General features: G+C 35.1%; 1 protein-coding gene across 1 annotated transcript in view; it reads left to right on the plus strand.

Annotated features, from left to right (window-relative positions):
* Positions 1 to 14365, plus strand: part of LOC126847471 (protein O-mannosyl-transferase Tmtc3) — a 46664-nt gene that overhangs the window by 10453 nt on the left and 21846 nt on the right. The window contains exons 5-6 of the mRNA XM_050587727.1: positions 5287 to 5386; positions 5537 to 5652. Of these exons, the coding sequence (XP_050443684.1) occupies positions 5287 to 5386; positions 5537 to 5652 (216 nt within the window). The remainder of the gene's footprint in view (positions 1 to 5286; positions 5387 to 5536; positions 5653 to 14365) is intronic.

Here is a 14365-nt window from a genome sequence, read left to right on the forward strand (position 1 = left end):
CAGCGCAGAAAGTAGTACAATTTCGATTTACACTCAAAAGAATCTAAACTCAAAATTTGATTTTGCACATTTAAGGTTTTATCGTTCTTATATTTTCGATATTAACAGCATATTATTTTTTAAATTTTGCTTATCTAAAATTACCAACAAAATTATGGTAATTGGTCCGTGTGTAAAATGTGAATTTAATATAAATTTAAAAAAAAAAATGAAAACAATTTTTAACCGTATATTTTGGTATTTCTTAGTAAAACATATTAAGGACACAAATGCATACATATTGACAATTTAAAAAATATGTAATGCGTTATTTTTATAAGAACAAATATATAGATATGAGACACTGTAAGTGCCAAAAGTTAACAGTAGTCGATTTGCATACTGATAGACTTTATAAAAGAAGGGCCAAAGAGCGCGAGGAAGGGTACGGGGGTAAACGTTGTGTACGGAAGAAAGGGTTGTGAACATGTTAATAGGTTTGAGCTTGCACTAGTTGCGTGTAGGACAAGAGAGTCTTGGGGCCGGCCTAACCCGGAATAAGCATAAAAAGTTACCACGGTAAAGGGGTAGGTGTTGTTTTATTATCGATATACTATTAGCCTTTGGGCGAAATAACGCCCTTATATAATTACACAGCGATCCTACGATACCAACGCGCGATGCCTTATATAATATTATGTTATTGATCGTCGACGTTGTACATATAAAATATTATTGTAATATATGTGTGAGGATATATGTATATATATATCTAATACCTACTTACACTTACAAAAGACGGGGGCAAGATTTAAGGATATTGTGTGTAGACTTCAGAACGGTTGAGAAAGTGTCCATCAATTACACACAGCGTACGTGCTTGGACCGGAGATATTGTAGATTTAACGTTTACACACCAATATATAATGGCGTTTCGGATTTGTTATTCAACCGTTTCCCACGGATTTCGATGGCCGTCCGTTTTGGCATTCAGTATGCGCCTCGATGACACCACCCCTTTCTAGCTTAAAGTGCTTAAACGATAACACCGATTCGCCCTAACCCCCCGTCTTGGCGAATTCTCCGGATGTTCTAATCCTTTTTTTTTTTTTTGTCCACTTTAGCCGAGCCGTTTATTTAAGACATTGCACCGCCGCCGTTTGTGTACATTTACATCTCACGATGTTAAATTAAACCCCTACGGTCGTTTGTTCTCCCCCCCCCCCAGTAAAGTTGGGTAATAAACTTGAACGTACCGCGCATTCCTTTGTATAATCGTTAAACTCGAACGCGCTTAACGTTTTGACTTTTTCAATATTCACAAAGTGATTATATCATGTTATTTTTCTACTCTGGTTTCCAGCACGGAAGTCACACGGTAAATGTAAGTTTAGGTGTGTTGAAAAACTTGACGTTTTCTGCGTCGTTATTAGTTTTTGCAATTTTATGTATAAAAAAAAAAAACCAATTTTTTCCACAATAGTACTAAAGTTAATTAAAAATATCAATCCTTGTTTCTTTGAAAAATTAACTAATTAAAGATTGCTATCGTACCTAATTTTTTAAGGTAATTTTTTTATTTGTCCTCGCATTGTCATGCAGAGAAAAACGATAGATGGCCGAATTAGATTACAACACATATACCGGATGACGCTTTTAACGCCCTACACCATTTTCCTTTTAAAATGATTGAAATTTTATAGTTTTTCTTTTTGAAAACATTTTTGTTTGTGCTATATTACAGTATTCAAATTTTTATCTTTTAAGTTGTATTTTCTAGGGCTTTGTCGACTTTTAAAAATTTTAATGTTAACGTGTATATTTTATTATCAATTTGATAATAAAAATGTAATATTTCCTATTTATGAAAATGCAATAGACTTACTTAGAATGCAGGCGTTAAAATATTCACCGCTTAATTCTTTGCAAAGTTTAGAGGTTGAATTGTGTTTTTTTTTTTTATCATTGTATCGTGGTGGGTGTGCTATGCTCTGAAATCTGTCAAATCAATTAAATTGTATTAAGGTAGAAGTTATCATTGAAAAAATATTATTTTCAACGAACTGGTAATAGACAAATAGTAAACCACAAAATCCACGGTGTTGACAGTATTTTTGCATTATTTAGTCGGTAAAAATTTAAAAAAAAATCCAAAATTCGAAATGTATGCCAATAATAATTATCCTCAGTAGAACATTATGTTTCGTTGGGACAATTAACTTTTTATTATTCGCGCCGGTACCAACGCGTTTTTAACTAATAAGCACAACTTTGCTGCTGTTCTGTAGTTTTATAGAATTATATAATAAAGTTTCAGAGCTGCAGAGTAATCGGTAACTTTACAAATCCGGCGCCGGCCAAGTATAAAGTTTCCGCGCGGTAAATACAACATATATAATAATGTAATCTAAACGTTTTTGGCTTGAGGAGAAAAACAAACAATTAACGGAGTTGGACGTGAAGAACGCGAAAACAAGTTAAACCCTCTTACGGCATACTAGGTATATAAAGGTTAGCTGACCCGACCCGAACTCAGGTGTAATTGAGTTTTTAGATCCAAGTAAAAACACTGAACGTTTCAATTTTCCAACAGAGACGAGACGTTTGTCCGGCAGAGAACACATTCGGTAAACCCTCGCCGACCTTAGTTCTAAATGTATCCATACTAATTAAACAAATGACGGGGGCGAAACAACTTAAGTAGTTTTTCGCCGAAAGCCCTTTAAGCGTGTCCCGAGCTTTCGTTGCCGCAAAAAGGGAGGATTGAATACTTTAGTATGGTAATTATTGATTATAACCATTTTTGTTTGTTGCCACTTACCTGGCTATAATAAATATATCAATATATATATATATTATATATATATATATATAATAATCATATTAAGTACTGAGCAGATAAGAATAGGTACGGCTCATTCAGATTGTTGAATTTAATGCAAACACTTGCATGTGCACTTAGATTATGCGCATTTTAATTATTCAGCTATTTTAGTGTAAAAATAACATACATTTTTTTATTAAGTAAAATGGATCAAAACATAGTACCGATTGTTTTAATATTTTTATTTAAAAAAATATAAATAGGCATATATATTATTTTTAGGTAATTACAGAAATTCTACTTTATTTACATATAATAATGGAGTACGAAAATTTCTGGGTTTTTTTTTTTTGGTGGGTTACCATTATATTTTTAAAAATAATTATGTGTACTTAATAAAACTATACCAGAAAATTGCTCAAATTTGCCCCCTTTTTTAATTACGAATTAATTTATAGCCGTTTTTCATTTATTTCTTATAGATAATTCTATGACTTTGAAAGATTTTAATTGTCGGTGTCATAAAATTGGACGTACTGTATTTTAAGCATTCTTTTGATAACTTGTTTAATCATTTTTGAACATGATATTACTAGACTTTCTGTACTCAATATATTATTGACCAGCTAAATGTTTTAATTCCTCCCACCGTGTGCGCCGTTTACACGTTTACTTATGCTTATTTTTTCAAGAAGAAAGAGTGTATATTATTATCGTTCGTTCGGTTTGGATACACTTGGCCTGTTGTCGTTTGTCGTTGGTGTTTTTTTTTTAATTAAAAACGCTTCTGTCGATATATGATATACTTTTTTAATATTATAAGCGCGATTGCCACGTTAAGGTGCGGGTCTCGTCGTTTAGCGTGAAAAATCGAACCGATACACGGTGTTTCCAAATGGCGGCTCATATGGATTTTTTTAGGCCGTGATTGACAGAACAAAGGCAGAGTCAAAGACTCGGCGGTGAACCTTTTGTAAATTCATTTGTGCCTGTCGGTGAGACCTCCGAACGACGTGTGTTTGACGTCGGGGGTGGTAAAAACACACCCTCCATAAATCATCGTGATCGTCTGTCGATACGGGTTTGGGTGGTTGTTTTTTTTTTTATGGACAACGATTTACGCATCGTCTATATTTTTTATGCGGCTATCAAATTTTTTAATTGATACTCGATAGCATCCTCTATACACCTATGTATATATACAATATGACGCCTGGCGTACTGCTGTGTTGTATGCTTATGTTTTATTTGTATTGTAAAATCAAATCCTCCCCCTTCCCCCCCCCCCGGTAATCCCAATACTATCTGGTAGTAAAACACACCCTCCCTTTACCCTCGGGCGGACCAATTAAATGCGATCCTTGTAAAGCTCGTCAAATTTTGCCAATCGTTAAACGATATCGTTTTTCGCGCTGGTACATGTATACCGGTCAAATAACGTTGTGTAATCCTGTTAATACTGTTCATCGCTAATCGGTTTATATCTGTGTGTGTGTGTGTGTTTGCATAAAGATTACAGGCGACTGAAATTCAATCAACGGGCTTTTTGGCCGGTCATTAATAACGAATTTTACTATTGAAAATAACCGTAAGCCGTTTATGTCTACTATAACTATTTCCATATGAAACCAATATGCAAAATATGTTATTACACATTATTGTTGTACTAACGACCCAATTTGGAAATGCGCATAATCATTATAACAATTTCATCGTCCAAAATAATCTATAAACAATTTTACTAGAATACGTCGGACAAAGAATGGTTCCCAAAAGGAGACTGCTCGGAATAGATTAACATACAACAATTACTATGAGCCGTAGCGGAAGTGTATTAATTTCAATTTTATCTAATTGTGTTGGCTGAGGATCGTCCGACTAATTGTCATTTAACATGCACGGCTGGACCATTAGCAAACGACCGAACAATATATACAGTGTATAATCTAATGTGCAGTATCGTTAGGGGTGGGCTTAAGCGTGGCTCAAAAGAAGAGGGAAACGAGGATCGCTATTGGATAAGCACAGTGTAATACTTGTTATAGTTGCACTACACAGTAAGGGTAGTCGGTAAAAATGATAATGATTTTAATACTCTAATTTAACCAAATTGGTTTGTAGTACTTACTACCGGCTTTAAACATATTACATGCCACTACTATAGTTTAATTAAACACTTGCTATACGCGGCAATTGAAATATTTTCCAATTGTTTTGTTGAGGTTTGGCGGAAAATTTACTAGTATATTTGTTTGATGATTTTAGAAAATAATGCATATATAATTATTACTTACTTTATATAATAGCTAGGAAATAATATTGGCATTTAATTTCCTGTCAAAAACCAGCTGTATGCATAATGTGATGATTTCTAAACAATGTTATGGTTTTCAGTGAAACAAAATCATTAAGGCTGACACACTAACAATTATCAAAGTGTACAACTATTGATGATTTTTTTTTCTCTTTTTTTTTTTGTCCAGGTAACCGGCGTGGTGGGACGAGCGGAAACGTTATCTTCGGTGTTTTACTTGTCCGCCTATCTGTTGTACACGGAAGCGTCCAAGAGAAAAAAATGTCCAGGTAAACAACAATAGGCGTTTTGTTTAAAGCGTTAATTAATTAATTTAAATACAAATGCACTGCGGCCGCGTGCAGCTGTATAGGTTGCTGCATTGTTACTATGTTTTTTTCATTTGTGACTGTGTGTGTGCTTTTATTATTTCATTTCAGGATGGAAGCCTTTAATATTATCCGTGGCGTGTTTGGGTATAGCCATGCTGTGCAAAGAACAAGGGATTACCGTGGCCGGGGTCTGCGCTTTTTATGAAATTTTCGTGGCCCAAAAAGTGAGTAGTCGATTTGATATTATATTTGTTTGTTTATTAATAAAAAATAAAAATAAAAAAAGATTACAATACATTAAAGTAACGTTTTTTAACAACTGGGGTTTTTTTTTTTTTTAATAATAATTATTACGATTGTTATTAAAACTTTTCGTTTCCACTTTGTAAAGTAATTTTACAATAATTACCGTTCGGATGCTTAAAAAATAAAATATTCATTCGGACCCTCGGTAGAAAAATGAATTTTTAATAAATGCTTTTTTTTTTACTTCTCAGTTGTGTTTGTGTGTGATATTTATTTACATTATAATAATATCGATTAAACGCCACAGTAGAAACTTGTACTTAAAATGCCGTCCACTCGACTCGGTTACTGTTTATTATTTTTAGTGTAATATAATATGTATAGGAAAAAGTTGGGATCGACCAGTCTGAAATAGCTGAATTTTAGCGTAGAGGACTTGATGGGTTTTTTTTTTTTTTAAAGAACAAAGTCTTATGTTAATCGTTAACGAATTTGGAACCGTTGTGGTAAAATTATTATTGGATAATTCTTCTCAATTCAATGTCGGGACTGAAACTGAACCCTAACAGTTTTTACACTCAAACGAAATACGATTCAAACACCGTATAATTATGATGTGAACATATTTTTTGTATTCGCACCGGGATGGGTTTATCTGGCCTCGTTAACTCGTTTACCCTAACCCTTCCGGCTAACGTTAATTCCGTGTCTCCGTTCTTTTTTACATATTAATATTATATTATACATATTATTATACGGCCGTCTCGGCTACCTAACCGAGCTATATAATATGTACAGTTGAACAAACAAAAATGCGTACCGAGCTACCATTTTTTTCCTTCTTAAATCGCGGTAATAATACCCTTTTTTTTTTACTTTTATTCCGACAAATTAATTTTTTTCCGTTTCATCCGGATTTTTTTTTTGTTCTCTTTACTATTATAATATATTTACTGAAACCTTTTTTGAACGGACTGCGTTAAAAAAAAATTGCATCTTCGACTAGCGCTCCGTTGAAATTATATTATTTGATTTAAATTTAAACGGTACTTTTGTATTGCTTTGGCTTTGCTTTTTGCAGTTCTCGACGATAACGAACGGTAATCTATTCGTTTATTACTGAACCACAATAAAAACTAGTTATTTTCTACTCTTCACGAAAAAAACATTGATCTCAGGATAATGTTATCCATACTAATAGTATACCTGTTATCGCTTATCTCTTATATTTTATCATTTATATCTTGTCTATTATCTCTAACCTCTTAACAATGTTGTAATTTTTTTTCGGCATAATCCTACACTTTCACTTTTACGTGATAGAGATGAGAAAAGTGATAAATGATAAGGGATAAGCACAGATATAATTCTGTAACAACTGTGAATAAGTGTGTAAGTCAGATTTTGGTCAAAATTGACTAAGTACGCTAGGATGTAGTCCGAAGCGCCTACACCTTGAATAAATGTCTAATTCGTTGGACCAACAAGAAAACTTTGAGAGAGATGCGAGTTCCTGATTATTAAATGCTGATTTATAGCAGCAGGTCAGTTTGAAATCGCTCCCCTGTAAAATCGCTGAAATCGACTTGCACACTTATTCACAGTTGTTACAGATATATAACAACTATTGATAAGAATTGAAGTCGACATCTGCCATTTTTTTTTGGGATTTATGTGTGTGCAAAATATGTCTGTGCTATCCTATTACCTTGTAATCGATATAGACATTGATAACAGTTACAAACATGTGATAAGGTTCTAATTCCCATTTAAAGATGGCGGAAAATAGTAAATTCAATTATCTCTATTGGCGGCACGTACACTTAATCCCTAATCTCTTAACTCTACCCGAAAGTGAAAATGGCGACACGAAATTTCTTGTATCCAGCCCGATTAACATAGGTACTATCCGTGTTAATAATAACGATAAAGTCATCGGTTTACCGGGATTTGCTGCAAGCAAAACACCCGTCGAGTGTGCGAAACCTAACGATTGTATATTATTATTATTTATGACAACAGTTGTAAATAATTGAAACTATACAAACGTATATATATAGTGTGTGCAACAACACAGCAGAGGTGTCCTGTCCGTTCTGACTCGATGGCGGCGGCATAAGCGCTTGTTGATGGATTCTATTCGTCGTCGTTGCAGAGAGAGAGAGAGGGTGCGACACAGAAATAAATCAAATTAACTCACTTCGCTTCGGTGTTCAGGACAATGTTATTAATCCGGACATAAATCCCGGCGGTATTAATGAAATTGCTTATATACACGTCTAGAGCAGACGACGTGATAGCTATATGTCGAGCTTACTCAATCGCCGTCGTCGTTAGCAAACGATAGTTTTAGTATTTTAAGAAAATATCGAACCGCCAAATGGCCGTTCCGGTTTAATGCCTGCGTGTAGTGCAAAATAGTTGCGGGTTGAATCGATATCGTTAACAGAATATATCAGCGAGACGTTTACATACCACTACTAACAACAGCGTTGAAATCTGTCTCGAGTTAAAGACGAAATAATCCCGCTCAAAGCGCCAACGAGGAGTTGCACTGTACAAAGCCCACTATACTTTATGTCCGTTTCTTTTTTAAAAATATCATATTATTTTAGCTTCGATGCGATTAGCCGAGAAGATATTGGTTTTGTAAAGATGTGTGTACAGCCGCGATAACATTTTTTCCTATAGCCCCTTTATAGATCCGAAATCGTATGCAGATTATACTTTTGAGGGTCGGCGGTAGAAAAAGTCAACTCCTTAATGCTCGAAACCGGGAAAACCCGAAAAAAATTGACCGGTTCAACAATAATTTGCTACATCTTGGCGAAAAACGTTGTGTGTGTTTAAACGGCAGTCCGACCTAAAAAATCCGTTTCCCGATTTTCCAAGATAAAATATATATATATATGTATATGAAAGGGTTAATAATGAAAAGTACGTATTTTAAGAGTGTCGTTTGTATTTAAACGTACTTAGCGCGGGGAGGACGGCGACGGTGAAATCGATTTCTGCGGCCAACGAGGGTCACACTACCGCGAGGGTTTTATTTTTTATTATTTAGTGTATATTGTATTATTATATGTGTGTTTGTGTTGTAAACACACACGAGTTTATAGCCTTGTTCCCCTATTGTCAGCTTGAAAAAATAAAAGAGGAGAAAGATTAAATGGCGTAATATCCGATGTAATAATAATATTTTTTTTTGCCAAGTTGAAAGTTTTTCGGTCCTGTGTACATAAATTTCAATTGCAACCATTGTTACCGTGGATTTTATGACTGCAGACTCTCTCTATATGTACGCGGGCAGCCGGTGGACATTGAAAATTCAATTGAAACCATATTGTGCACAGGAAGAACTAACAGGACAAAGTTGAAAACAAATATTTTAATTCGAAGCGAAACGTACGAGAACAACGCACAATTCAAATCAATTGTATTGGAAAATTTGCAATGCTGTATTCTGTTAACAGTTAGGTTTTACGATGAAGAACTATTTTTCTTTTCTTTTTTGGATCATCCACAAGAATAAAATATTAGATATTTCGAGCAATTGTAATTAACAATTATCATAAGTACTTGTCATATAACTATTTTGCAGAGATATTTTCTCAAGTTTTCTATAAGAAACATACCAAAACGAATAATTGTCTACAATATTATCGGTTAAAACTTTTGGGAAATCAATTAGAAAAAAAAAACTCTTGGGTGCGTAGCTGTGTACAGTATAACCTAGTACAGACCCAGGTTAACCCAAGTACAGTTTAAACCAATATAGTACAAACCATGTACTGACTTAATCAGTAAAGTCGAAACTAAGCGCAGTAAGAAATTACCAAATTGGGGTCCATTATGGCTTTGAGATATAATATTATTATATTAAACCTCTTTGTCCCCCCCCCCCGTTCAGTATTCTTTTGAGATGGCGCTAATAGAAGGTCCAACTTATATACTTACCGAAACCCTTGAAATCCGTGTTAATAATAATTCGACCCCCCTCTGGCGCGAATGTTTTGTGGGCACGTGCACACAACGTCTTTTGCTTGCTGCAGCGAGGCGAAGAAGCTGATAAATATTGCTGCGGTTGTTGTGAAACTTTTTTTAACGACGCAATATGCAATTTAAGGGTCTCAATTCCGCATATAAGTCTCCTCGAGGATTTTGTAGAACGAGGAATTTTCGTTTAAATTATTCATATCTTTTTGTATAGACTACACTTTTATGTTGTTCGACAATAGCTCGGCCGACCTACAAGTGTGTAGTATAATATTTAGATATATATTATTTAGGTTTATTTTTGTTTTTGTTTCAAATCTGTACAACTTATAATAATCGCCCTAAATCGTGAAAGTTATTATTATTTTTCTCGGTTTGCAGACACGTTATAATTTAGTTTGTGTATATAAATTTAAATTACGAAGAAAACCAAGAAAAAAAGATCTGAAGGAAATGATTAAAACAATTTTTTTTAATCCGATTCTAATAAACTTTATTACGTTTTCCTTTAAGACTGTCATTTTTTCAAAAGTTTGTTTTCCATAATTATATGCTAATAGCTTCTTTTGAGTACAATTTCCTCCAATTATCTTCTTTATTTTTTTTTCTCGCTCTCTTTCTGTAACACGAACGAGTTTAGTATTTTAAATATCCGATCGCTATTCAACTATATTGTTACAATTGTTTTTTTAAACAAGTGCATTTACAAGAACCGTTAACGCGTCAATTGGTTTATTATAGCGTTCCATTCGAGTTAATTATTTTAATTAGACTGAAATTAATTAACGTCAATAATTGCGGACTTCAATCAAAATGCAAATTTATAGAAATTAATATTCCTTGTCGGTTTTTTTTTTATGTTGATTATTAAATTTTCGCAACGCTATACCTACTCCTTATATATTATTTATTTCCTTCGACTTGAAACGTTGCATTTAAAATAAAAAAGTGTCATAAAACGGTTTTTATGTGTTTTTAGTTTTGAGAGACATTTGCGCGCTAATTTTACTTGTCGCATATTCTACATAATAATATTTTGTTTTACGATAATGTATAGTGAACATGATTATAAAAGAAAGCAAAAACGCTAACAGATAATTCAAAAACAAAAAAAAAAAGACTATAATAAATATGCTCGTTGGAGAAAAGTTTACGCTACAGATAAAGCTCAAAAGTTTCCGAAACCCAAGGGAAGAATTGGGAACATAAATATAACAGATATATATATTATAAAAGGGAACCGAAAACAAATCGTTCTTATTTGACAAGACAAAAAAAAAGCTAATGCCGTTAAAACACTTCAAGTAGATGTATATGCGAATAATAATGTGTATATTATAGAAATAGCGTTATTTGTTCTTACTATTGATGTATGTACAATACACAAAACTGTTAATCGTTTAAGCTCTACTACATTTACTCATATCGTGTACTCAACGCAAATAGATTGGTAAATAATTATTGTAATCACATTCGCTGTTATCAGGTTAGGTGTCTATCTCACCATTTGATCCTTTTTTTCTTCGCAGGTAAGTTTCCCGTATTTTCTAACTATTCAAAAAAAGGCCTAGAAAGGATCTATCCCCCCCCCCCCCATAAATACACCAGTGTATATCAGCTATTTTTATACGTTTATGGTGTCTTTTTTTTTTTTTTACACGCTACGATTAAAATACGGTTAACTAAGTTTGGTTTCGTCGTTGTAAATCTTAAACCCGGCTTATTAAATGTAGTACAATATGTATAATAGGCCTCGGACCGTGCACGCGTTTTAAACCCCACTGTAGAGTAATGTAAATTAACTACTATGTCTCGCTTGCTTAACAACAACACAACGGACAGGTGAAATGCTCGCGTGTTCAAAACTAGTCGGCAAAGATGGGAGTTAATAGAGGGCGGGGGGGAGGTGAGGGGCAGGTCGTTATACCGTGTGCAAGCATTAAGGTTAATTTTTCACTTTTATGGACGAAAAGTTTTCTTTTGCCCCGTTGTCGTGGTGTCCTGTACGCGGATAATAACAACAACAAACTGCGCGCCGCTCTTTGGGCTGAAATTATTATCGTTATTATTCACAAAGACGACGACGATACACATTTAAACAACAATACTCGAACATCTACCCGGAGTTGGTGGTGGCGGTGGTGGCATTGAAAAGCACACGAGTTAATTACCAAAGTAAAGCGACACGACTAACAACAATAAGGCCGGCTCGCGCGCCGCACCTTTCATCCGCACCGTTCACGCGTATACTTGCCGAGGCTTTAAAACTTCCCCTATCCCGTCGCCCCCACCCACCTACAGTCGTTGTCATAAAACACCGCATAATAAATTAATATCATTACACACAGTCGTTATGGTGCGGTTATTATTGTGGTGGTCGAGCGATATTTTGTTTGAGACAATACTACAGGGTGTCTCAAAAAGAACGGTGGGGTTTCAAACGGCTAGTTTTGGACCTATACTTCACAACCTACACAGCCGTTTGAAACGCTACCGTTTTTTTTTTTTGAGACACCCTGTATGTATAAAAATTATGTTTTGTTTTCATCTCCGGTCAGCGAGACACTCGAGACTGTTAATTGGAAGCGGCCGCGCTTTTTTTTTGCTCTATACAAACAACCCTCATTGAATTGCGTTCGGTCTGTATACACACACTTGCATTCACACACACACGCACATACCTAACCGTTCACTCGGACATTTCAGGGTTGGCCGAGCACGCCGCCCTTATATAATGGCCAATCCGACCCGAGGTTTTTACCCTGTGTGTGTGTAGCCCGCAGTCGCCACCAGTCACCACCACACCCCCCCCCCCACGTCATCTAATGCCGATAATCTAAGAAAAGGGCAGAGAGAGAGCATTTGGATTTCCATATACATTTGAAAAAAACGCGAGACCCGACACTATTGCGGGAGGTTCGTTTCCGAGTGCTCTTTGCTGCTGTAACATTGGAATAAAAGCTGAACACGGCGGCGAGTAGAGCTAGTAAAAAAAAAAAACTCAAAGAAACCTATTTTCCAATGAAATATGTGTGCGTTGTATACGAAAGTACGACCGCCGTGTTGTCATTTATAAAACTCACAGTGACACAAAAACTCTGAGACGTTTTCAACTCACCCTCCGTGTGTGTACGTCGTACGACGTTTAATATTAATACATTATTATATGTTATTTTCGAGAGAGAGAGAGAGAGAGAGAGGAAAAAAACAGTAAAGTGTTTTCTATTTTGTTCTTTCCTGTACACCGTGGGGTTATGATAATGACTCGGGTCGTCAAAAATAAGCATAGCAAGTAAACATAGAGTACTCCGTAAATTTCAAAATCGATAGAATTCCAGATTAGCCGAGCAAACGTTATTCCCCCGACTGGTGGTCAGGTTTGTATAACGTTGCAATCATTTACCGATTTGTATCCCTAAAGACTAACAACAACGCCCGTTCGCTCGATATAAACCATAGACCTATCGACAATTAATGGACTGCGCTTCAGAAGAAATTCGCGTCCTATTCTTTTATGGAAGACAAAATTACAGAGAAAAGTATTTCAGTGATAATTGGACAATAGATGAGACATTTTTTTCAAAAATGCATCGCCAGCGGTATATAAAAACTCACAGAAGAAAATCTAGAAACTTTTTTCTTCTGTCGGGAATAGTTTGAAAGCGCCGTCCATTGATAATAGCACAGATGAATGCATCAGGGTCAGCTTCAATGTAAACAAAAAAGTGACGGCCATTTAGTAAAGGATTATGTAGTATTGTATGTTATATCTATAGACAACAATTAATAATAACACAGAACGGACAGAAAGAAAACTTAGAGTTTATCGAAAAACGATGAGACATTTTGAAACCTAGCCAGTGATGCTAGAACTTGGATATTTCTTTTTTTTTCTGTACTCGTGGCTACACTAATGCGTTTTGAAAATTGTCCATCATTTGTAAGCCGCGAGCTCAATACGAAAAAAAGCTTTTAGCCAAAAGAAAACTGCAAATTGATAACACTGTGTTTTCTCGTTAACGACTCGCACTTGCCATTTGTAACGTGACATGACAACATTTCGACTTGCCGGTGGTGGTTCGCAACGGTTATTTTGCACATTAATAATGAACAACAACAATTATTATTAATAATATTATTATCGGTTTGAAAAATGCCAAAACGATTACACTGGTAAAGTGTAAATACATTGCGTTCGGTTTCGTCGGCCGTCACACAATAATTATTTTACCGTTTTAAAAAAAATTAAATAACGTTTATTTTTTTTTTTTTTTTTTTTTTTATTATTACAGACACGCGCGCGCGTTGGCCGCCCCCGTTCGTTTGGACATATTATCGTCGGTCTGGCGATAAAATTCGGACTTAGAACGCAACCCAAGCGGAAGGGTCGGACACACGTGCTGCTTTTCCCATTTGAATATTTCATTCCCTAGGTCTTGCTGTACACGGATTCGACTTTTTACTATAAAAATAAACGCATATTTCCCGGTACCGATTTATTGCAATATATATATAATAACCACTGAACAAAAAGCTAGTGTACAGTGGGGTCGAGGCATAGTGGGAACGGGGAGATCACAGGTCTACAGGAATTATTATTACTGAAAGTTGTATAAAATCGCTTTTAAATAAACGCTTCGATGCGGTCGGCTGTGGTCTGACAAGTTGAAAAATATATTCATTTTTGTGGAGGGG

The sequence above is a fragment of the Adelges cooleyi genome, unplaced genomic scaffold (assembly GCF_023614345.1).
Source record: "Adelges cooleyi isolate 19-005CV unplaced genomic scaffold, UGA_ACOO_1.1 ACOO_flye_CR_arks_rails_tigmint_CR_PRNA_108, whole genome shotgun sequence".
NCBI classification, from domain to species: Eukaryota; Metazoa; Arthropoda; class Insecta; order Hemiptera; family Adelgidae; genus Adelges; species Adelges cooleyi.